A 26,508-nucleotide genomic window follows, 5' to 3' on the forward strand; every position below is an offset into this window, starting at 1 on the left:
GAGGATCGTTCTTTGTAATGTGTACCCAAATGCTGAAAGTGTAACGCTAGGTGGTCAGTCAGTCATATCAATATAGTTTCATTACTGTAAATATTCTAGTATGTCATCTGTGATGATATGGGAAAATAGCAGTTTGAGCTATCCAGAAAGTTCTCGAAGGAATCTGTGAAGCTGTCCAGGCAAAAAGATAAGTAGCTCTAGTTTGACAAAACAGAGCAACTCTGACAAGATGTGGAACACATCCTGGAAGAACACTCCAGGCTCCTAGGACCACTTGTGCAACCTCTTAAGCTCCTGTCCCATTCCCCGCTCTGCCCAGACATTTACTTTCTCTTCCATTCTCCCCAGGTACTTTCAGGTAGTTTCTAGTATTCTCTACCTGTATCTCCTTTTGAAATCACCAGTAGGAAAACTTTGTGTTAATTACTCATTGAGCTGTTTCTTATACTAGGCATCTTCTCCTGACCACTCTGGGCTCTGCTGTCCTGTTGCAGCTATAGGTAATACATCTGGTTTTTGCTGGTTCCTTTGGTCTTTTGATGCTTATTTCTAGGTCCTGGGATCATGCTCACTTGTTTTGCAGAAAGCTGCCTTGTACTTGCAGGTGATGTTGGTCAGTGGCTGTTACAGCTCTCTATTGCTTGTGCCAGTAAATTCCCCTTATGTGTGCTTGTCATTACCAGAGGTGAGAAAGAAGTAATCAGTGTATTCCACACCACTCCAAGCAGTGGGGGACAGTCAAAAGTCCTGTTTAGAATTACTTGTGTTTTTGCGTTTTTAAAACCTTTATGCGTTTGTGTCTGTTTCTTTGCCATTTTCTATACAAGATAAAGTAACTGGAATCACTCAGCCAGTTGTGGAGATAAATTGCCATATGGTCTGTTTATTGGTGGTTCTAGCAATTTTTCTTATTTCATCATCAATCCAGAAGTGAAATTTTTTGAGCCAGCTAAATAGAGAGATTCCCGAGAGTCCCCCTTTTATGTTCACTGCCTGCACTAGAAGACAGCTTGAATTAGTACCAGAGGTCCTGCTCAACTAGTCTAGCACAGCTTTTGCTCTGGAAAAACTATTGACCTTCACTTTTTTTGTTCTGTAAGACAATACATAGCTAAAGGTTGAAGGTAAGAAGTGTATTGGGAGTTGTCTTTCTATCTTCAATTAGTAACTTACCTTATTTTCTTTGTAACATTCAGTTTAAAACACTTATAGATGGCATACAATTAAAAAATTCTTTCACTCTGGCAACTTCTGAAAGCCTTGCAATATTTTTAGACCTTTCACCATCTCAACAAGTCTGTAATTATATAGTATCTTTTATTATTACTGTGATTGAACTAAATGTTTTGTTGGTGGGGAGATACTCTTCCCTTTTCTCATATAGTACAGTGAAGACATAGTAATGCTTCTGAGGGCTATTTGGGAGGGCATTTTCAGGTGGACATGTTTCTTAAGAAGAAAAACCTTTTAAAATAAGGGTGAGATGTGTTATGGGTACTTAATGAAAAAGTAAGGTTGAAATCTGAGACATCTTAAAGTCAAAATTATTAGAGATGTCCAGCTGAAGGATGTAGGTATCCTAGCTCTAAAGAAAATTAAATTTATCTTTTTATTTATTTATTTTTGCACAAAGGTCTTAAATTACATCTAGAATTGCATTCTTCTTTTTGTACGCAATCTCAGAAATTAAAAGGCAAGAGGCGATCCCACCATGGCTACTCGTGGTAGCCACGAGGCATTTTTTGTTTTGTTGGATGTATAGCATAGCATTTGTTCAATCTAGTAAGTGAACACTTATATTAAATATGTATTTTTTAAAAAGGTATGAGCAGAATAGTCTCTTTATACATCTAGTCTAAATGATGTAGTAAGTCTAGATGCACACTTGTTTAATGTTTAAAGGTTTATTACTGAAAAAGCAGTGGGATGTTGAGAACTTGGTTACATTCCCACTGTTTGAACATTTTCATATATCTAGAGGAGTCTGAAGTATTGCCTGCTATAAATTGATTGTCTTGCTGTATATGAACTTGAATTTTTGTCTCTAATAGTCATCTTACAAAGGTTATTTGGGACAATAATCATCGTAATAACTTAAATATAACTTTGCAAAGTTTGGTCCTGTGCATCTCTGTGTAAAAACATCTCAGTGTGTTTGGTGGGAAAGAGCAGAAGTTTCACTTTTTTTTTGTTCTTAATTCATCAGCAAGATTTAAGACATCCCTATCTTGCTAGTGACGTAAACTAGAGCATAAAATAAAGCAAGAGGTACGTAAAAATGTGTGGGTCTTTTTCTTTATCAGTTAACGTTTAATTTAGACCTGCCAGTCATGTAGAGTGGTTCTCATACTCTGGTCATTGAGTTCTAGAGATTTAAACAGAAAACAAATCATGATTACTATGGAAGATTGTTATGGTTCTTAGGAATATTGTGCTAGTACCTGGAAAAAAAAGGCAAACCAACAAGACTCTCTGGTGGATTAAATAGTTAAATGCTATTGCTGATCTGAAATTACTTGGGAGACTTATTCTGGTATTTGAGCCCCAAAGAGCCTAATTGTGGTTAAAATTGGGAGGAGAAATCAACATGCCTCTTTTGAACTACAGAATATCTAATCATTCAAAATTAGTTCATTTTGTCATATTTTCTGTGTGCTTTCTGTATCCGTAAATGAAATTATACGTTATATTTTTCCTACAATCATGCTAGCTTTTGCTGTAATAGTTACTACAGATAAATATAGTAATTTTTAAAATCAAGGTTACTGGAATTGCTGGTATTGTACACCTTTGGGCAATTAGCAAGTGATTTGCAGTAATTTCTGGTACAGAAGCTTCAGTCTGACGGCTGTTGACCCACTGTGGAGATGAAAACAGTGGCTTGACAAAGTATCCTTCATGGAAGTATTCCTCTAAGTGTCACTGCTTAGTTTTCAACTAATGCATGACAATGACCCTGTTTTAAAGCCAAACTTTCTACCTGGTGTATAGTAAACGATTTGCTGGTGATATTTTCCATCAACCTTTCTTATTATTGGAGATGGAAAAGACTCCCTGCTGCAGTTACTAAGACTTCTGAAGTACTGAGTGGTTTTGAAATTTTGGTGTCTGATAGGCGCAAAATGAAGGGGAAGGTTAACTACCACTTATTTGCTGTTTAAGAGTAACTTTGTATGCTGTATTAAATTACTAGCTGAGAGCGAAAACTGAGTCTTTTCAGAGATAACTCAAAATTCTGAGTTGGTCATGCACGTCCTTAAAATGTTGCATAGCTTATACAAAGGCAACAGAAGTCCTACTGTGGTACAGAAAGAGCTGTTAATGACGAGCGTTTGGCTTTTAAGATAATTTCTTGGAAGTGTAGTAGACCAAGCATCAGTAAAGCTGTTTGGCTGGGATAGAATGGATTTGTTATTTATTAGTCAGCTGAGCTGTCTGGAGGAGGTGATTTTACTGACATGTACAGATGAAGAGAAGCAAGGAGTTGAAGGCTGGAAGGACTAGATATATGGTTCTACTGCCTTAACCCAGTCTGATCAAATTTTACTACTACGCAGATGTACTAATGTCTTGGAGTACCTGGGCGTTTTAGGTGGTTCTCACTGAAGTGGTGGGCACTGGCATTGAGGAATTAATAACTAACTCACTTTTGTACTTGGGAGTGTTGGGAATGAGCACGAGGAGAAGAGCAGGCAGGTTGGGCAAGTGTGAAATTGGAGATGACAATAGGAGCCACTTAGGGGGTGACAGGGGGAAATGTAACAACCTCAGTGCAGCAAGTACAGAAAAATTGAAATGGGGAAAATAGATGTGAAGAAGGATTGTTCTTGTCACAATGTATCTCTCAACTGATGCTTCAGTTTGTTCAAATGAGGCCGCTGCAGTAAGTAGAAAGTTTTGTTCTCTTAATAGGTCACAGATGACTAGATGGGACTATATTGCTTGCTCAGAGTTGTAGAAATATTAGGCTAATTTTAGCGTGTTCTAAAATATACTAGAACAATTTCACAGAATCACAGAACCAGTGAGGTTGGAAGAGTCCATCGAGTCCAACTTTTGCCCTAACACCGCCGTGTCAACTAGACCATGGCACTGAGTGCCACGTCCAGTCTTTTCTTAAACACCTTCAGGGATGGTGACTCCACCACTTCCCTGGGCAGCCCGTTCCAATACCTAACGACTCTTTCTGTGAAGAAATGCCTCCTAATGTCTGTCTAACCTGAACCTCCCCTGGTGCAGTTTCAGCCCTCTTGTCTTGTCACTAGTTACCTGGGAGAAGATGCCGACCCCAGCTTTGCTGCAACCTCCTTTCAGGTAGTTGTAGAGAGTGATAATTTGTAGAATAGTTTTTCAGTGTATGTAATTACACCATCAAAATTAACTAAAATTCACACTTTTAATGAAAATATTTTCTGTTTGGATTTATTGTTACTTGGTGAAATATCTCATGCATATTAGAAAAACTTTTTTAAAGTAAAAGCAGCATGATAGCTGATGTGTCATAAGGATCACCTTTCTTACAAAGACATAGTAGATGATGGCTTTAGCTCTTGGTTATTGACAGAATAACTTCCTGGCAAGGGACTGAAAAAGTGAAGTAGTTTCAACTGCTAAACACTACTTCAGAACTGATGAATGAACAGAAGAATTCAGGGAGTATATTTCAGATGAAGTGATCCTAAGTGAAAGACTTAAATATGCACTCGCTGAATATCTTTGCTTTTTGCTTAGTAAAAATCTGGAGTTTTACGAGAACATATGTGAAAGTATGTAGTATAGGGTGGTCACGATTTTTGTGATGTGCTACTAGCAGAGTGTAAAACAAACAAGCAAACACCAAAACCCAAACCAAAGCAAACCCCCCAAAACAAATCCAAAACTTTTTCAGAATAATCGATTAGCGTTTCTTTGGAGACAAATTCCTTGGTAATTTTTTCCATTAATTTCTTGTCAATGCTACTGATGTGTATGAGCTATATATATTCTTACATATATTTGGCCTCTTCAGTCTGTTTTCCAGACTTGATATGTTGATCATCTTTTCTGCTTGAGAGTACAGACTGTAGTGGAGATGATAATGATTGAAGCTAAGACAATGTAAAACTAAATTTCATCTTTTTTAATCTCAAAACAGATTCCTGAATTATTTGATTCTTGGGTTGTAGTAAGCATATGCACACATGTGTTCTATTCCTTCCCTAGGAAGATGAGATTTGATTTGGTCCTTGTATGAAATGCAGCTCTTTAAAATCCCAGACTTCTTTAGGATGGCAACACCATTGCCTTTCCAGATACGCATACAGAAATGTCTCCCTAACAATTCAGTTAAGTATTGTTTAGTGAGCCAAGACAGGCATATTTTAAATGAACTTATTTTAAATGTTGCTTAGACTTTATTAATTCAAGTAAATATGCACTCAGGTATGGAACAGTAGTGGTGAGGCTGCAAAATAGTGTATTTTAGCAAGAAAGTATGAAAATTTTTTTAAGTTGTAGTTTGTTGGTTTTTATGCCTAAGTGCTATGGTAACCTTCAGTTGTACAGTAATATTAAACATATGGGGAGGAAAAGGAACATATCGTACACTGTCAAACTCACTCGTTGATTACAGAAAGAGTAATTTTGGTTCGACCTCTTAGTTTATCACAAACATGAGCTTGAAATGGGAATAACAAGATTTCTTGTATAATGTATTGATACTGGAAAAGATTAAACAAGATTCCATCACTGAGATGGCTAGGACTGATGTTCTTTGGGGAATTTAGTTTTGCATTTCATATATTCTGTGAAGAGCTTTTTTTTTTCTTTCTAACTGTGTATGTAAACTTCTATGACAGACCTCAGCTGGACTCCCAGAAAACTTAGATGCAGTTCGTAAGGTATTACTTGTCCTGTCTCCCTGAGGAATTTCAGCTGGAGTTAAACCAATTTCCTGCAAAACTTGGCTTGGTAGTCATTTCTTTTACTAGAATTTTTTACTTGCACCTTAAGGTTCTTTTTTAAACCATACGTGCAAGGATGGTGTTTAGATGATGCCATTTTAATTTGAACACAGATGAACAAAAGTCCCTGGAGCAGTACCGATGCTGACTTTCCTTGTCAGGAAGGTTGAAACTCTTTGATCAGTGCTATGACACTTTCATGTCACTTGGGTAACTGGTAGCTGATGAAGTATAATGCAGTCAGGCCTCATGCTAAAGGATGCTAAAGCCTTCATGTTACTGATGAGTTTGGGAAGCATTTGCTGCCTAACAGATTTGAACCTCAGGGGCTGCTTTCTGCCAGTAGAGCCTCTTTCATTACTGCAGCGTTCTGCACCTGTGTCTTCTAAGCATGTTCTCTTATAGCATTTTTTGTTGGTTTTTTTTCTACTTGTCCCTGTCCCGATTGCCTCTGTTTCTTTAGTTTATCTCATTATGTGTTACTCTTTTATGCGTCAGGGTCTTTCTGCATTCCAGTCAGACTTCTTATCTTGCTTCTCCTGGCCCAGTACAGTGAGTGTAGTAGACACCTTGGTTGCTGTGTTTGGTTATACTGTCTCAGAAACTTCCAAGAAATTTCTGCTCATCTTGTTTCCAGGAAATAACACACTTGTATCTCTGCGTATCTTTGTGTGTGAGGTGCAACAACAGAGTCTGGCAGATGCGGGTGCAGTCTTCATGAAACTCTAGTACCAAATCCCCTGAGCTTTTGTTGGTATTCAGGGAAAACAAAGGCAATGGCATCCTCACCAGTTTAGAGGACAACAGGTGGAAGACTTAGTGAATGTCTTTTCGGGCATTACTATTGTAATGGTGGTCAGCCGGAAACAAATCTTACAAAAACTGATTTCTTACAGTGGAATTTATTCTCATTGGCAGCATAAGATGCAAGTGTGGCTATGGGCTGGAGACGTGCAAGACTAACTTTTGGCAGCAGCTCTTCTTCAGATCTGGGGAAGTTTATTGTGAAAAGCTGCATTTCAGAAGTGATGTAATTGAAAATTGTGATGAGATTTGCGTTTTCTGTATTTCTTCTGGAAGTCCAAATGTTTTCATTTGAAGCAGCAAAATAAAAGAACAGTTGCAGAAGTTGTGTGCTGTTCTGTTCAGGGTACATGGATCAAAACTTGTACAGTTTGTAACAGGGACTGTAGCATTTTTAGTGCAGACATGCTAGTAGATGACTTTCACTGGTTTTAGTGGCTGTACAGTTACTGCATTAGGAGTGGATTATAGGATAATTTTCAGCAAATTTACTGAACTTCACTGGTAGGTTCTGTGGCCCATGCTGACTTGCATTTCTACTGTGATGATGCCTCACTACTATCTGGTTCTTAGACCAGGAATATCTGAAAGAGCAGCTGTAACCTGCCCATGCATCCCCTTCCCTGACTACAGTAGGCTACTGTAGTGCATCTCGTAGTATTAAAGTGAATGTATGCAAACTTAGCTAATTCATTAATCAATACATGTTTTGTGTTTTTAATAATATTACCTGTTCTTTTCAAGTTCTATGCAAAAGCAAAAAGTGCTTAAAGCAGGGCATCTGAAGCAAATCAGATGCTAAAATCTATGTTGCAAAACTCACTTGAAACACTAGTGTAGTTGCAATAGCTTGATGTAAACAACGATTTTGGGGGGGGGGTAAGTTTACATAAGAATAAAATAGAACACTTAAGCTATGTACAGGAAGGAAATTTTTTTCTTATATAATTAGAAAATGCTTTATAATCTCTCTGTTTCTAATTATTCACTGTAGGTCACTTGTGTGAAACATCGAATGATGATTGGCTTCGCTGAAAATTTTGGTGCAGGCTTTTTCTCCTTTTTTCTGTAGGTTGTATAGATAAATAAGTGGTTGTATTTAGCTTTTACTACTGTTTTTTTCATGGGGCCCATGTTTTCAAAGTGATGCTTATTTCAAGTTACTGTATATTTTTGCTAGAAATGGTGACAAGATTTTATTATAGCAAAAATTTTAAACAGGAAGGCTTAAAAAGTGTAAACCAGGAGGATGAGGACCTCTAATTTTTTTTGTCATTGAACGCTGAATATTTGCTGTTATATTGTGACTTTTCAGAGTTGCCTGAAATAGTGTTTATTTTTTTAATAATGCTTTTTAGTAATAAATTTATCTTTTCTTGTAGATAAAATACAGAATTTGAATGAAGATAATGAGAACAACAGTCATTTCATCTATGAGAATGCTGAAGACAGTAACAAAACCAATGCTGAAACTACAGATGCTTCTGGATGCAACACTGAAACCAAGGACTTACCTGATTCTTGGGACTCCCACATTGGAAAAACAGCAGACTCTCCATCAGAAACATCTCAGACGAAGGGGCCATTAAGAACTCAGTTGTATGAATGGGAGGATGAAACTGAAGACACCAGAACTGGAGAGTATCTCTTAGATTTTGACAATGAACATCTCCCAGAGGTGAAGAGCAAGGATGAGGAGTGTGATAAAGAAGATACTGAAAATCCAAAGGAAGCCATTAGTGAAGAACTTGTGCAAACTATTCCTAGGCCAAGCAACTGTAGGACATACTGTCGATCCAACAAAGCAAAACCGCAGGGGGCAACAAATTTTGACAAGCTCATGGATGGCACTAGTCAGTCTTTATCCAAAGCAAACAATGAGTCGAATAATGATGGTCTGAACCCAGCAAGAAAAGTTTCTTTAAGTAGTGGGACCACTTGTAGAGGGACGGTTGGACGGACTAGAGACTACACTGTTCTACATCCATCTTGCTTGTCAGTTTGTAATGTTACTATACAGGATACCATGGAACGAATCGATGAATTTACCACAGCAGCCCCTACTGACCTGGGAGAAGCTGGACGCTTAAGAAAAAAAGCAGACATTGCTACTACAAAAACTACAACCAGGTTTCGACCGAGCAATACCAAATCCAAAAAGGATGTCAAATTAGAGTTTTTTGGGTTTGATGATCAAGATGAGGGAGGGGGAGATGAAGGCGCCTCTAGAAGTTCTGGGAGTTCCAATTACAAAATCAAGTACTTTGGGTTTGATGACTTGAGTGAAAGTGACGATGAAGATGAAGAGTGGCAGATAGCAGAAAGGAAAGCTAACAAAAAGCGAAGTAGAACTGCACCATCTTCTTCACTCCAGTCAACCTCTGATGGCAATGAAAACTGTTCCCAGGATAGCCAGCTCAGTACTAATGCAGGTAAGCAGAACTCTTCTGGAATACGTACTTAACACTTAAATTTAGTTGACCTTTGTATTATGTTCTTTTTGCAGTATGCCTAGGAGTTTATTGAATAGTACTACCAATCTGGAAATCTAAAAGTTAAATTTGCTTATTTCTGCTGTGGTCCTGTCTAGTGTTTCATAGCTGTCTTGAAATATGCTTTATAACCCTTGATCTTTTGCCAGAGGTAGAGTGTTTTGAGCAGAAGATTCTTACCTTTTTGGTGTGTTGAGCATACAGTACCTATGCTTGGAAGGCAGATATCTTCCCACAGTAGTTCTACATCAACCCAGAAATGTGGATCTGAGTGCAGAAATTTAAGTAGCTCTTATTGATGTGAAATATCTTTTTCCTTTTTGTGCTTTTGAATGTGTTTGCAAACGGTTTGGACCTTTCTCAAGTGCCATCTTACCTGAGGATGGACAGCTCAAGGAGGGTGGCTGTGGGGACCCATGGACCGCCAGCCAGATGACTGGCTTTGGGTGTGCCTCTGCATATTGGTGTATTTCTGCTTTTGCTCCCAGTTTTCAGGTGTCTCCATCTTCTGCATAGGTGGTATGTGTGTGTGTATGTGTACACACGCATGAGTAACACTGTTCATGCAGAATTTACTGAGCAAGTTCTGGTGTTTAAGTGCCTTTGAAAAATTAGACTTGCTTGTCAGTCAGTTGGGTCCTGCGTAATGACTTTGATCAAGGTTGAGGTATGTTGGTCAAGAAGAAAAGGAATAACTTTGGAAGAAAAACTTCTAGATTTTTCTTTTTGAAAAACTCTAATGCTGAAGAATCATGTATATTGGAATGAGTATTTGGAAACACTGCCACTGTTCTAGGGAACTTTTTGGTCCTCCATTTTGGAGCATGATGCATGAGAAGTTTTTATCCATTCACTGAAGTTGTTGCATTTTTAAGATTTTGGCAAGATGTATTTCATTGTGATAGGGAGAGGGGAGGACTCAAGTCTAGCCTTGCAAATGGTGGAGAAGCTGTTTTTTTCCTACAAATAGCTTCTGCTAATGTAATCCAGAAATAAAATTTCATAGGAAAAAAATATTTATTTCTCTGTTCTAATTGTAGTGGTCTCTAAAATCAGAATTGTCTGTAAGCCTTTTAGTCAAAGGTAAATGTAACTGCTAGGTTTTTTGTAAATTCTAAAAGGACCAAGTTGATAGTGATCTTATATGAGAAGATTGTGTTTTCAAACAAAAAAACCTCACCTTGATTTGTTTTCATAAATTTTCGTAAAATTTAATTATGATGAGACACTTGCATTCCAGCCTCTTTGGAAGATGGATTTAACTTACAGGGCCACTTATGAAATATTCCGTCTGAGTTCCTTTCTCTGACAAGTCTTTGCTCAGCCGTTTATTTCAAGTTAAAAAATGGCTTATGCAGTTAATGCAGCTGAGATGCTGACCTATCGAATAATCCTTTCAGCTGCTGTCCTCTGGAGTCTCAAAATACCCACAGTTTGCATTCAGCACTACATTCACCAAGGAGACCATTATAGTCTGAGGTGTCACAGAGTATTTATCTGAAATATTTTCTGAAGAGATTCAAATGGCATGGGTAGATGTAAATTTTTGTTCTGTTATTTTCTTAATATACTTCTCCACTTCTCAGAGTTGGAGCTACCTCTCAGTGCCTCTGCTGAGAGATGCTTCTCCTTTATTTTATATCTCTTTGCCTCATTTGATTCCTGTTTTGTGCTACTGTAGCCAGGTGAGATTTGACTTGCATTTTTATTTCTGGAAATTGAAAGGGTGACGTGAAGTTATTTACCTAAGTTGCAGCACATTCCCTAGTTCAGTCCTGTAATACAGATTATAAAACAGGGATTCTGATGTTGCCCTGAAGCTTGTAGGACTCCTTGATATATTTCATGCTGTCTTCTCTCAGACCTTTGAAAATTTTGAGCATCATGATCTCTCAGAACAGCGATATTAAGGTCCTTAAATATAGTGATGCTGAGTCTGAGAATTTATCAAGGACTTCTGGATCTAAGCCTGAAGTTGTGGCAAAATATGTGACATTGCTGTGAGGTAACGTCTTTACATACTGAAAAAAGTGACTTCTGTGTCCATGGAAAATGCCAGTTTTGAATCCAAGCCTCAGAAAAAGCTTTCAGAACATCTCTCACAAGAAACCTTTTTCCTGAAGTTACAAAGAGTACTGGGAGATGCTAATGCTACCTGAGTTCTGTATGTGCTGTTCTTGTACTAATGAATAACTCCACAGATAAAAATCCAGTGTTCCTGTTCAAGGCTGGCAGGTGAGATTGCAGACTGCTTCTCTGAATTCCAGCCCCGGAAATTCCTAAGGCTGGTTTTGACATTCTGTGCATAAAGAATGTTACATGGTGTAGCCAGTTTTTCAAGAGTTTTGATGCTTTCTGTTAGTCTTACAAAGTTTTTGCTTAGTATTGATTTGGTTAGTTACCATAATCTAGGCCTATTTTTATGTAACGTATTATAGAATCTTACCATAGAACATCATGCTAAAGTTTTCTAACTGAACTGGAGATGGACTGTTCCTTCCAGTGTAGTAGCTCACAGTTGAGGGAAAGTAAGTTTAATAATACATATTTAAATGTTTCTGCAAATGAAATTTAAGGAAGCACCAAAGACTAGATGGACAATGTTGTTAGTGCAGGAAAAAATGCAAAGTAGATAAATCCAATTTTAGTTAAACTGTTTTTCACTGAAGTGTCTTTTCTGTTGCTGATTTTTACAGTAGTGTTGCCTGCTGAAATGGTTACAAAAAACACCAAAAAACCCAAACAAAACCCAAACAAATAAAAACTAAAAAACCCAAACCACAAGGTGCTCCGACTTTTAAATTCCTAGATACTGTTCACAGACTCTTCTTTTTAATGAAGATATTTCATAACTTTATGAGCCTGAGATTTTTGGTGAAGCCTTGAGTTCTAGTTAAAGTTGCTATGTTTTTTGCCATTGCAATCTGAAATTCTCTCAGGGGTGTAGCAGCCCAGTAAAGCAAAGGCGCCTGTCACTCATCATCCTCCCAGCTGCAGTCTGTCAGGATGCCGGGGCTGAAAGTACTGATGAGACTTTACTAGATCCCAGACAGTACCTGTATCGTTTCACTAGCCAGAATACAGGTTGACTAGTAAAGAGAAGCTTTTAATACCAGAGGAAAATGGCTTAATTACTTGACTATATTATTCAATGGGGAGTTGTATCCAAGAGAAATCTGAACTAGTGTCAAAGAAGAGTAAGGCTTAACCAAAAATAACTTTTAAACTTCAGTTTTAAAGAGTAAACCTGTATCTGTGGGATGGTGTTATATGTCTGGAAATAACTGTGCTATCAGTTTGTTTCTGCCTTTTTCTAAAGATCCTGCCATGGTTGTCAGTGATTTGGGTGGTCACTAAGATTTCTAATACGTTTAACTTCTAAACTTGTGGTCTCAGAATGCTTTATTTCCTAGCTGTTCAACTGGGACACTTGGGACTATGTTATCGCTGGTTTTACTGCATTTCATTTTGGCCAACGACAACCAAATAATTACAGAAAGTGACAGGCATTTAAAAAAAAAAGCTGACTAAAATTAAATGTTTCTGTATCTCTATGTAGATTGACATAAACAGGATAGAGCAGTTGCCCTGAAACCTTCTGCTAAAGGAAAGTATGACGATCTAACCTTTCTAACATCCTTATTTTTATTTACTTCACCTCCTTCTTCACTATATTATCTCATAAGTAGTACAGTAATGATGAACTACAGTATTCTTAATTTAAATTATACTAGCAGTTATCCTGTTACTGTTGTGTAAGTATTGCAGTTTAGCCTTTTCCTTTGTAAATCAGTTCTGATATGTAACTTAACATTTGTGTCATGTATTCATTTTCCTTTCAGTGATCAAGATGAGATTCCTGTAATCTTTTGGGATAATAGAATAGCTTTTGTATATCAGCATCTAGCACTCAGTTCACTTCTGGTGAGCAAGTTTGCCCTATTTTTTTTTTTTTTTTCTTCCTTTGCATCTCCTCAGAAACTGAATCACCTTAATTGGGTAAATATTTTTAGCCAGTTAAGAGTACATCAAAGTCCTCCAAGGCACAGTCCTGTTTGGACTTCAAAATTTTCTGCAGAATTACCCTCAGGCACTGAAACAAAACTGGATTGTTTTTCCCCAGGAAATTTACTATGGTGTTGCCTTCTAGTTGGTCTTTGAACATCTTTCCAATTTTAACCGAGACAGGCAAATTATCTCAAAGATTATAAATGCCTTGAAAGTGGTTGGATAGAGGAGAAAAGGCTTTGCATGCTCCCATATTGAGAAAAAGGAAAACAAGCTTCATTAGTGTCACTGCTTACCAAACTACTGGTGTCTTTGCCTGGCTCAGTTAATGTTAATAAAGGACTTCACCCCCATGCCCTATTTAGTTTAGCTATTAAAATCTGGTAAGATACATGTACGCAGAGTGCTTTTAGGGTATCTAGAAGGCCTCAAAGAGCATTGCTCAAATAAAAGCATTCCAGATAATCTTAAGAAACTAATCATAAAAGTGTTTGATATGCTAGCAACATCAAAAAATGCAAAATTATCCTATTGTGAGTAGGAGTTGAAACAGTTTTATTAAGAAGTTTCTTTGAATTTAAAATGACTTATTTTAAATAGGATAGCTCAGGATCACGTAGGAGTAGAATTCAAACAAAGAAACTTAGACAATTTGAAATTCGTGGCTTAGTTGATACAGAACAGTGTTATACATTCTTAAATACAATACCTACTCCCAAGTCTTAGCGCAAGGCACAAAGTCTTGTGCTGATTTGGTGGGTGAAAATGCATCTTGCATTTCTAGAGTGACTTGCATATTTGTAATTACTGTAGTGAAGTGAGTTACGTTTTAGCCTTTAATCTATCATAGGAGGGTCCAGTTCTGTTGGTTTCACTTTCTTTGGGAATTACATTCAGAGCCTGACTTCTTCAAAAGTATTTCAGGATTTGTAAAGACACATATCAAAGCAATTTGATTTGACTCCTTTAATTGGTAAGTTCCAGCAAAGGACTAAGTTGACTTTTATATAGATTTGGAAGTAGTTTTACTTCATTTAAGTTAACGGGAATTGATCTGTAATATTTTTCCTCTGTTAGACTAATTTTATCAAAACATCTTTTAAAGTCAGTTATTTTCAGAGGGGTTGTTCATGTTGTTGTTCTTAAGCTCTTGCGCTGACACTGTACAACTGAACTCAAAAGCATTGGGCTGGGATGTGAGAGGCTGGTTCTGGTAGGTACCTTGCAGTGGACATCCTGCGTGCCCTGGTGCTGCCAAGCCCATTGAAATTCACTGCAATTTAAGAAACTTTTGAACCTTACTTCAAGAATAGTTATATCTTCCAGACTGGGTAAGTTTTGTGTCCTTGTGAGCGCCGTTAGAAAATTGCTTGCCTCATTTCCTTTTGATTGCCTCCTTACCTAGGTGCTTGACTGGTCCTGTTTACTGGATGTGAGTGCACTTGGGATTAGAGTAACCCATCCATCCTGCTTGTATTTTTGCAGTGCAGTTCTCAGATAGCAGCAGCTTCTCTGGAATAGATTGGTTTTCGGAACTGTTTATCAGATGAAACAGTGCTTCGCTGTCCCTGTCTTTATTTCCATCTTGACATTTATGGTAACTTCTGGTTTGTGCCAAGTAAAAGAACATAAGCTGGTCTCCAAGGGATAATGCTTCAAATACAACACAAGTTTAAAGAAAAAAAAATTAGGACAAGAATTTTATTGGAGTGGTGGATCGCAGATTTACAGTCCAAAACTGAGTACTAGAACTACTGATAAGGCAAGTATTGAATACATTGAAAGGCCATTTCAGTGGTTCCTTCTAGTTGATTCCTTTCTGACCTGATGACCATATTTCTTTAATACTGTTCATAGCAGAATAAGCAGATTATTTGACTGCCTTCCAGAGAAGTGAAGGGGGAGCAACTCTTCGATCCTGTAGTTGTAGCGGGAAGTATTCTTGTTCTCAGTCTCTTAATCTCCCACTTTTGAAGAACCCTATCTACTGTTTAGTTCGTCTTCTGCTCAGACTTGTAGCAGTAAGCCATAAGTAAACACGTATAAAAGGTAACCAGGGATTCACAGGAGTATAAAATGGGAAAGAATAACTTGAAACTTACACAATGGGCAAGAGGTGCTGTAATAATTGTGACCATGTACCTTATAATGTATCTTCTACGTATTATGACAGTTCAGTCAGTAAACCTGAACTCCGTCCCAAACTGTGTTTGGCTCTAAAGCTGATTTTTTTGAAGATTGTTTATTGTGTAATTTCAGAAGCTATACAGGGAGCAATGTCAGATGCAAGAAATGCTGCAGCAGTTCAGCAGCTTTCAATGTGGTTGTTTCATGTCTGCATTTACCTTTTACAGATCTTATGGAGTTTTCAGAGGATGCATCTGGTGTGCCTGAAGGCAATAAGAAATCCACAAATAAACAAGGTGATAAATCTAAGGAAAATACCAGGAAGATTTTTAGTGGGCCAAAGCGGGTAAGTAATGATACTGAGACCAAGACAAGGGTCTTATTTTAATTAACTCTTCAGTAGTGATGTTTCTTCATATGTACGTAACAGGGCTTTTGTCCCAGTTTATATCTGGACTTCAGATAATTTGTTGGCTTTTAAGATCGTATCTCAAAGTAAAACCTTCAAGTGCAAAATTTTTGTATCGATTACTGGGAATTTCACTTTTCAGATGCAAGTCTGGGGTTGCATAATGGTAACATGCAACCTAGATGCATTTCCTTCTAGATGATTGTTAAAGCAAAGCATTGTTAAATGCTATGTGTGGGTTTTTTTTTTTTTTCTTTCTTTGCTCTCCCAAGAAATATCTATCATATTATAGCATTGAACCTTTCTGAGGGCTTCAAATTTGGCCTTGGTATAGTCTTTATAAGGACAAGTGCCTATATGCCACGTGAAAAAGTGAGGTTTTCTTCTAGTTAAAAAAAAAAGTAACCCTCGGTCCCCCTCCTGTATACCCAAACTATGTGGCATTCTGTATGAATTTGCCCTTTCGTACTGTGGATGGAGCTTATTTATTTTGTTGATGCTAGGTGTAGTTTATCTTACCTGTTATTATAGGTTACTCAGTATTTTGAGGCTTTTCAAAATGTGCATACAGCAAAAGTTGTGTTTAGTTGTTAAGTGAAAGTTTGCAATGGTGGGATCGGTGTAATCTCCATTAAATGCAGTTTTTATGACTTGATTGTCCAGAATACCCATTTCTAATGCTTAAGGCCTTTTCATATGCTTTTTGTATAACGTGTTCCCGTTGTCTGGTGCAGAGAGTAGCTGTCTTGCCATTGTTGCAGTCTGGAACTGGTGTAATAAGGGAAACAGGGAACTGGAGAGGGAAATGTGCTTGTATTTCTCCTCCTTTCCATTTGAGTTCCATAAATTTGCAATACCCAGCAGTTTCAATGTTATAATAGAAACTCTCTTTTATATGTGTTCAGAATATGTTCAGCAGTCTAACAGTTCTAAGAATTTTTGAAAAAATTATTTTCCTTGTGTTATTTTTCCTAAAGAATTCTAATGATTAGAATTTCTAATTTCTCACTAAAATTTCTCATAAAGGTAGCCAATTATTTGTGTTATAAGATAGTTTCAGGTGACGTATTTTCTAAGTGTTTGATTTTGTTTGTTTGTTATTGTTTGTTTGTGGGGTTTTTGGGGGGGATCTTCCAGATCCAGAAGATTTATTATCTCCCCAGCTGTGTTGCTGTATAATAATTTTCCGTTTAAAAATGTGGATTTGTGGGTGGAGGAAGGAGGACAGATTTGTTTTATTTCTCAAAACATCCAAGGGAATATTTTCATTTGAGAGGACAGGTGACCAATAAGTGCTGTCGGTTGTAATGCCCTTTGGAAAAGAAGCATTGCTTCTTGTTACTTCGTGATTGTGGACAGAATGAGGAGCTCTTAGCTGCAGCTATCGATAAGTGAGGAGGGTCTTTTCAGAACTGAAATAGTGTTTCTTGAAGACGAGAGTTCCTCAGCTTCTGCTGATTAAGTAATCATTTTTTAAAAATCAGCTTCCTGTCAGTGAACGTGTTTCTATAGACTGAGAAACAGAAGCGTAGGGAATGTAAATTTAACAGTACCTTTTTTGCTGTATTTTTTAGCAGCATAAACCAGCTGTGGGTGTTCTGGTAAATATGGAATATTTTTTTAGTGTTTAAATATTTATATGCTTCAAATAATGTTCTACAATAGCATTTTATGTGTTTCTTGTTTAATTTTTATAATTTAAATACTTGAGGGTTTATATTTAACTTTAAATGTATACATCACGAAATTATGTGGAAAAAAACCTTGCAGCAATATCATACTATATGAGAGAAAATGGTTTCAACTCTAGAACATTCTCAGTTGGGAATAAACTTAATTCGAATGGGAAAGGTGAGAATTAAACAGCCTTTTTGACCCTGTAGTAATATAATAGAAGTAGAAATTGCTGTAATTGCGATTCAGATTTTAAACTTCACTGTTCTCTAATCATACGGCTGTTACGTGGAGTTACTAAAAAAGCTTGTAAAGCTTGTTCTGATGGTAATTAGAGAAGCTATAATTATCTTCCTAAATTATAGCTAGAGACTCTTAATCTCAGTTGCATCTTAAGGGAATTTTTCATTCTGGGAATGAAAAAAAAAATGAACTAAAAGTATTAACCTGACCATAACTAAATGATTTAAAAATAAACAAACAAACAAAAAATCTCTGGAACTTCTTCACTGTCTCATCACCATTTATTTTCCTTGTAGAAACTAGCAGATATACTATTGATTATTTTCTGCTAGGTGGTGATGATAGACTTAGGGCACTTTGCATCACACTGAGCTACAAAGTAACCGGCTCTTACTTAGGAAGCAACAGGTGGTGGTGGTAAACTTCAGTAGATCCAGAAAGCTGAAGTATTTTTTCCAGTTTGCAGTCAGCAGGACTCTCGCCCATGTTTGTGCTTTTGAAACCTGACTGTTGTACTCTAATGTTAAAGTCCAGTTCTTGAAACTTTGGGCATATGTGTAATAAAAGAGTACAGACATTATTGACTTAGTGAATAACAGTGTTTCTAAAAACTGCTTTTAATGTAAGGATATCACTGAAATCACTGACTCTTCACACACATAATAATGAGCATAAAAGTTTCAGTAACATGTACGTTATGATAGGTATGTAAAGTCTCAACCAGAATTCTGCTTTTAAGTAAGTGAAATCTCTTTAGCCTGAGCCTCAGTTACAGGGGGAATATTATGTTCCGTAGCAACATAATTATGTACTTACAGTACATAAATATTGGCATTACTTCACTTGCAAATTATGGGTGTGAAACATACATGAGTAACATCTGCAAAAGTTTGTTTGCAGCTCTTTACAGTTTTACTTCGACTGGTTCAGTAACTCCTGGTCTAGCATGTAAGTTTGGGAGCTCTCTGGGGCTGTGATATGCCCACCTGCTGGTGCCTTTGTGCTTAGTTCCTCTTCTGGAGATAAAACTAATTCTCAATTATCAGGCAAAACCGAGTAAGGTATGAAAGAACTTCTTGTGGCTATGATCCAAACCTACTCAGACTAAAGGCTTGAAAATAGGGACCGTAAAAATTCTTTCCTGAGCTGTCTTGCTCCTGCCCCTCTCACCACAGATTTGAGCTGGAGTCAGCAAATGAGGAGAATCAGTTTTTGTAGGAATACTCTGCAACAGTTCCCAGTGGTCTTATGCAAACTATGTATGTCTCTAAATAAGAACCTGGGAGAAAAACCCAAACTTAGAAATCTAAGAGAAAGAGAACTAGTCTGTTCCCAAAGTTAATCTTTTGATTGATCAGTCCTAGAAGTTGATAACTGTGCCTGGTGTTTTGTGCCAGAGCCATACTGTCAGTTCAGCATTTCTATTGTCCACCGTGTCATTAAGGACCACCAAATCCTCTGAACTGCAAATTTTCTGGGATGGCTGTCTGCTCTTAAACTCGAAACGTATGATAAAAAGTGACCTGCAACTCTATGCTGATCCTAGTTCTACTTGTGGCCATAGGAAGCCAACCTAGACAAGGTGAATACTGATTACCTTTGAAGTAATTCCAAGGTAAGAATGTAAATAAAAGTTGCAAATTGCAATTAGAAAGTGTGGGAGCCTTTCGGCTGAGGGTCCAGGGAGAGGGAGAAGACTATAATCCTTCTGTAAGTGCTCCTCAGTGCCACTGAGACATATGGGAAGACTTACTGTGTCGCACAAAGTGGGACAAAGGAGCTATTACAGAAAAAAGAGCTGACTCTTTCAAGCACACATAGCTAAAAGTAGTCTCCATGCTCAAAAGTTTTCTCAAAGTAGCATGAAATTTCAACATATTAGATGAGTGCTATATCAGGATAATTTTTTTTCCTGTGCTTTAGAATAGATGAACTTTAGAAACAAGTCTTTTGGAATTAATTTCTTAGATGTTGATGTGTTTTGCACTGAGTGTATTTCATAAAGCTTCCATGCTAGTATCAACCCAATGTGATTTAGCACGTATAAAAGACCAAAATTTTGAGAGGATAAAACATACACTTTCTATGATTGGTAACATGAGGAAGAAAGTACTCACCACATGAACAGTCTGCATTGGTGATTCATGGACTATTGTTCAAACTAAAAACTAACCTGAGTGGTAGTCCATTGCTTAGTGACTTCTGACTTCAGTTAAAATTTGTGTATTTCCCTTAACTACTCACTCTTGCAATGAGAATTGAATATTTATAGATGAATTTAAAGTAGCTTAAATATTTTTTTCTTATTCTCTTGTCTTGCTATGCCTGGAGAAATTTCTCTAAACTCACGTGTTGAGGTCTTAGCTTTAGAAAACCGGTCTATTTTGCGACTGTATACGTTTCCCCATGTGTACACGGTGAATGGGAAGAACAATGTTACATCAGTGTGCTTTTTTTCCCCCCTCTTGTTCTGCACACATTGGATTGTACAGGAAAAGGTATGGAAAAACCTCTTTGCTGCTAACTTGATTATCATAGTGTTTCCTTTGGGCCACCCACTCAAGTACCAGCCCATGGAGTTTCCCATGCAAAGTACTTTCCTTGTTTTTAACAGTGGCATTACTTGAAAGTTATTCCACTAGTGTAGAATGCATTTGTCAGGAAAAGCTGAGATCTTGTATTACAGGTTAGAAAACAACAGCCCCCCGCCCCCCCAAAAAAAACCCCCAACCTACTCTAAGGACTGATTTTGCTTGAAAAGACAAAAAGTACTGACAGAAGTATTTGATGAAGCTGCCTTTGCTCTCAGTTTGCTCCACCTGCTCGCTCCTGTTCCCTTGCTCCTTCAGTTTCCCAAGGCTGTGTATTGAACTAAATTGAGGAACCCATCTGTGTTAAAAAAAAATAACCCACTAAAAGGAAACATTTAACATAAATCTAAGTCCGATTCACTGGGAGACTGTAAACAATTGTATCCACTCAGTTGAGGGAACTGAAGAAGAGAGATTAAGTCCTCTTAACCTGGTTAAGTCAACATTGCAAGTGAGAAATGCTCACTAAACACAGCCAGTGTTAGCAGGATTACTTGTGTTGCTTTGATCAAGTGACGTTAATAGAGTTAGTCATGACAGTAGTGTTGAATACATGAATGAAATCATTGCTGAATTCAGACATGGCTTAGCCAACAGACTGCTTCTGAACGCTATATCCAATATAAAAATTTGATCCGGTCATAAGTCTGTAGCTATTTATTGCTTTTCATGTTTTATTCAAGTTTTATGAATAACTGCTGTGTTTCGTGCCCAACAAGGTACAGAAATGTGTACAGGATTTCAAAGTGTGGGTTTTTTGATGGATCACTTGGAAGGAGGAGTTAAATCACTGCTGTGTGAAGAGCACTAATTTCCAGTTATCAAGTGCTGAACTAGCAAAAAAAAAATTTTTTCCCTTCTGTGTGAGTTCAGTTTGATCTGCAACTAGTCCATAGTTCAGTGTTTAATGGCATCTTTCTTGTCCTGTGGCCAGTTTTTTTTCCATAAGTAGCTTATTTTCATTGAGTTGCCATATTCCTGTTATAAATTTTAGACACTGTGAGAAACTGCCAATCCTTGAAAATAAAGCTTACATATGATCCTGTTGTTCCCAGTAGGATTTGCTGTAATACAAGCATGAAGAGTATAACCTGTGAGATCTTTTCCAGGTGGATGTGAGCTTTTCTCACAGGTGCTTTGTGCTGACTGGAAGAAGCTATAAATATCAGCTTGAAACAAATGCTGTGTCTAAGTTTACTTGGAAGTCCAAGATGAAATACTTGTACCTGATCTTTGAAAGTATTTTGAAATTGAAGAAGTACGAAACCATGCATGGCTCTTGGTTTGACTGAGTCATCTGACGGCTAATATGACAATGACGTGTGTGTGGGAGGGGAAAGAAACTAGGCTGTGATCTGTAGTTTTCCACTTAGCTTGTATTATACTTTGCAGTAGATGTTTATCAAAGACATCCTGCAAGTAACATTTATTTTTGCTTGCCTGAAAATGAATCTGGATTTTCCCAAATCAGATTTTTAAAGAGGTGTTTGGGGTTTTGTTTGGTTTTTGGGGGGTTTTCGGGTTTGTTTTGTTTTGTTTAGATTTAATGTATGTGAAAGATTAGTCTATCTTAAGAGCACAACCTCATGTGGTTTTGATTAATTATTTTTCCATAGCTTATTTTAAGTAAATAGTCTTGGAAAAACAGCAGCAGAAGTGTAATTCTACAGTTTTGCTGTAACAGTCATAGCCCTTTTCAGATACTCAATGGTAGGATCAGAGTAGACTGATCAGAACTAATTTTAAGAAAAACCTGCTTGTCTTTGCCTTGCATAACCTTTAGGAAAAGTGTGTCCTACCAAAAGGATGAACAGTTATAACAAAGCATTTTTTCAGCAGTATTAAACTGCTGCTACTACACACATAGAGCTACTATTTACATCCTAATTTAGGATATCAAAACTGCATTCTTCTATAGGAAAGATTATTAGTTGACATTTGCTGTTTTGACTCTGAGGAGTCGAGCTGAATTTTGACAATCAAAATATTCTGTGAAATCTCTGGCTTGTATCAGTTTAGTGCTAAGCCAGCAGTCTGTTTCATCAGAAGTTTGACAAACAGTGGTGGTCCGGTCTGACAGTGTGTGACAGTGTGCTGCTGCTGCTGCAGTGCATTCCTTTCATTTACTGGTTGGTGCTTTTGGCAGATGCTCTGCCCAGTCCTGAACTGAAGTGTTTTTTGTGGGTTGTTTTTTTGTCCAAAAACTATTTGTTGGAACAATGCACAAGAGATGAGCTGTTTCAAGTGCTAATCAATTATAAACAGTGTGTGTATTTTAAGCAACTTTTATATTGCTGGAATAAAAATAAATCAAAAGAAAAAGATAAAATGTGATGAAAGGTAAGAATAAATTGTTTCTTAAATAGTTGATTTGTTTAAAACCAAAGCTTCATATTGATACGACTATTTCGCTTAACCTTTGCAAAACTAGATTCTTTGGTAAGCATATTTAATACTTGCTTCCCAGTGCTTCCCGTTTAGGGATTTTTTTTTTTTCTTCTGTTATTAATGTAAATAGACCAAAACCAATTCCTAAGTTAGTAAACACAATACTAATCAGGACTGGCAGGTTTTTAGATTAGGCACTTAATTTGAAGAGTGAAGTAGCCACTGTAATTTCACTGAATTGACTTGTGGCATAACACCTTGACACCATCTCAGAGTGAGAGCGAATACCAAGAGTTGGTCTGTTAACTTCAAGATAATAATTTGATGCTGATCAAAATTATTTTCTTCCCACCTCTTCATATTAAACCATGGTGAAGAAGGGTATGTTCTGATAGATACCAAGCTGAGATCCTTCCACCTGGCAAAAGTGCTTCCATGTCTGTCCTCCCTATGCAACTGTCAGGTAGAACTGTGGTGGCAATGTTATTGGAAGTGCATTTCTTCTCCTATGCAGTGTCAAGAAAGATGTTATCGGTTGAGATGTAGCTTTGTTCTGAGAAAGGTAGGGGTGCAAAGTGCACCGTGAGGGTAACAGACTAAGGCCTCAGAGAGGCAAGAGGAACAAATGAAAAATAACCATAGAAATCCCTCTCCCTATGTCTGTACTTAGGCTTTTCAGGAAGTAAAGAAATCAAGTTGAAGGGAAAATATTTAACGTCATGGTAGAAGCTTTGTGTTTTATACTTTATACTGGTATTAACTCTTAGCCAAGAAGCAAAGATGCATTAAAACATTTTTTGAAACCAGATTCTCTCTTGCATCTTCATATTCCTGCCCACACCCACCAGTACGTTGTGTAGCTCCCAGTAATTAACTCAGTGTTTTAGTAATTAGGCAATGCAGGATAACTGTGTAGGATAAATGTTACATTGCAGAAGGCCTTGGTCCTGTAGAAAGTTCCAAAATGGGAAAAACTCTCAAAGAGATTAAAATATACCTATACCTGTTTCGTTTGCCAGTGGGGTCTTAATTTATATGCAGATGAAAACGCAAAATTGTCTTCACAGCTCCCGTGTGCTGTATGAGCGTGGTTGGTTCACTCAGCTCCATCTGTGACTTCGTGTACATTAAATAGTAGTGTGATGCAACACGAGCACATCTTGAGAGTGAAACAGTTGGTGTTGAAGGCCCAGTGTCCCCAGTATACACATGTAGAAGTTTTTATTCTGGTTGCTTTAGGGAATGCCTGGTAGCAGCTTGTGTGAGGTAGGTGCTCTCTGGAAGAGCATCTTCAAGTTTGGTTTCATCGGAAAGGAATCTAGTGAGCGTACTCGAAGACTTGGTGAAGCAAACCACAATGCTATAACTGAGGACATCTGGGAGATTTATTTGAAAAATATTTTACTGATCCAAATGGAAATGCTTATGTGGGTGTGCATGGATGCACACACCAACCATATGACTCTGGAATTTCATTGCTGTTACAATTTTGTAAGGCTTTCCTGTTAGTAGACTAATACACTTTGAGTAGATTAGGATTAACCGGCGAGGGGAGGCGGGGTTATGGAGGGATGTGTGTGTGTGTGTGTCTCTCTCTCTCTCTGCCTTTATGCAGCAACAAAATGGGCAGGAATCTTGTCTAACAATTTTTACAAGGATGTGTTTGTGCCAGTACAGTTACTTGCAGGCAGATGCAGGTGTTTTTCTCTTTTCAATTGAAGTGATATGTTTCCAGTATTGTGGCGATGTGTCTAAGTATTGTACCCTGTCCCTTTTAATTAGACTTAACATAGGTTTCAGGCCAAATTAGTAACCATAACCATATGGCTTCTGCTTCTGACCAGTGTTGAGCACACTCAGCGTAAGCAGCATACAGAACACCATTAGCTTTTTCTATTAAACAGTGAATCTCATGTTTATCAAACTGTTGTCTTCCTTCAAGTTAAATTTCTGTGTTTCACTTGAATGTTTGACCCGTCATTTTGTTCTGCCCTGTAGGCCTCCTTTTGAACTTCAGGGAAGAAAAAACGTTTTGCAGTTCTTCAGAAGTCTGATGCAAGAAAAGCTTCAGTGACAATTTTTTCCCCCTGCTTATTGTGTTGTCTGCTGCTGGTACCCTTCAACCTTGTCTGACTAACAACTTGTAGTTGTCTAGCTATGTGCATGCATAATGTTTTTTCTGTACTGCATTAAATGGTACAGCAACTCACAATTAAGTCGTCTGTGGCACCCAGAGGTGAATTATTGGCACTAATCTGCTACTGTGATCCAAATAATGGAGATTCGGCTCACATTTTGAACACTGAATAAATGGTCCTGGTTTGCCTCTTTTTTAACTGCTGTTGGAAACTGCTATCCTAGCTGGAGTCCAAATTAACTTTTTTTGGTGTTATATACACATGGCTCAGCCTGTGCTGAACTGATATTCCATCTTCCTGTTTTGAAGCATCATTTCTTGTTCTTTGCTCTGAATGGATGTTCATTCCTTTACCTTTTCAAAAGAGACAGTCCATTATGAATAGTTCTGTGAGGTTAAGCATGTCCCATAGTTGATGCCATTTGGACATGATCTTGTAAAACTGACAGCCCTATGCGTTTTGTAAAATCCTCAGCATTAGTTCTGGGTTTGCATCTCAGTTCACCCCCTAGAACCACATGCAGAGTCCCACAGTGCAATAGGCTTTATACCCTCACTGGAATATTTGCACGCTTTCAGACATCTATCTGTGTGTAAACAGCTGTCAGTTCTGTACATATGATAAAAGGATAACTCTTCTGCTGTTCAGCAGAAGCTCTTACAGCTGATTAATATTGCAGAACTTAGTTGCCTTACGAACATAGAATTCAAAGGAGTGATGTACTTCCACTTGCATCTATTCTAAATTAATCCTGAGAGGAAGAATTCTTAAAAGTCTCCATTATTTGAATAATTGCAAGGTTGTCTTGTGTTTAAGAGAAAGTAAGTCAATTTCTTAAATTACTGCTGCTTAAATATCAGTGTTGCTTCTTCAGGGGGGCTTGTTATCACAAGCATTTGAGTTGCCTTAAAAAAAAACAAACACCAAAACCAAACCAACCCCTTTGCTTTTTGTGATCAAGCCCTTCTTAAAAGTCTTTGTTCACTAGCATTCATTTGATCTTTGGTACTTTTCCTGGCTTCCGTTCTGTCACGTGGTAATCTAAAGCAAGTCTGCACAGTGCTTCCTGATTGATCAGTATTGGTGTGGTTTCTTTGCAATTGTTTTGGAAATTCATCTTTGTTTTGTGTTGCAAGGGAAAATGTGAAGCTTGCTTTAAGAGGTGGTCAGAGGGATGTATTTGCCATGTCTGTGTGAATTGTGAGAGAGGCTCCAAATTCTCTGCGTAGTGTGTTAGAACTGATTAGAATGTATTTCTTTGGAAAGCAGTGTTGGATTTTTGCAGGTGTGTTTGGTGGTTGAGCTGCGTGCAATCAGCATGAGACGGGATACTGGACCAGATGGTAGGGATACTGGGGAGCAGTGTCCACTGTCTAATGAAATATTACTGGGAAGGCGTGGAATCACAGGCAGAATTACTTTGATCTAAAAGTGGAACATGCTACAAGGGATAGTGGCTAAAACTAACCTTCCATGGATATTTGAGGTTTTAAAGAATTACCGTTTTCAGTTACAGTTTAGGTTCTGTTACAAGAGAGCTATTGAACGAAGACTTCCTCATTTCTTGGAACAGGCAGTTATTGGTGGCATTACTTGGTTTCTTACATAAAATGCGACATTCTTTTATATTGCACTGGTGGTGCCTAAGCAAGCTGTAAAGTGCCTTGTCACAAAACACTTTGATTTAGTAAG

The 26,508-nt window shown here is 37.6% G+C and overlaps 1 protein-coding gene across 1 annotated transcript in view; it reads left to right on the forward strand.

The window, feature by feature from the left end:
* The window catches only part of WAPAL (wings apart-like homolog (Drosophila)), a gene marked incomplete at its 3' end in the record, with an annotated part of 63,609 nt that overhangs the window by 11,378 nt on the left and 25,723 nt on the right, over positions 1 to 26,508 (forward strand). The window contains exons 2-3 of the mRNA XM_009700308.1: positions 8,129 to 9,178; positions 15,601 to 15,719. Coding sequence (XP_009698610.1) covers positions 8,129 to 9,178; positions 15,601 to 15,719 — 1,169 coding nt within the window. The remainder of the gene's footprint in view (positions 1 to 8,128; positions 9,179 to 15,600; positions 15,720 to 26,508) is intronic.

The sequence above is a fragment of the Cariama cristata genome, unplaced genomic scaffold (assembly GCF_000690535.1).
Source record: "Cariama cristata isolate BGI_N322 unplaced genomic scaffold, ASM69053v1 scaffold5905, whole genome shotgun sequence".
Taxonomy (NCBI): domain Eukaryota; kingdom Metazoa; phylum Chordata; class Aves; order Cariamiformes; family Cariamidae; genus Cariama; species Cariama cristata.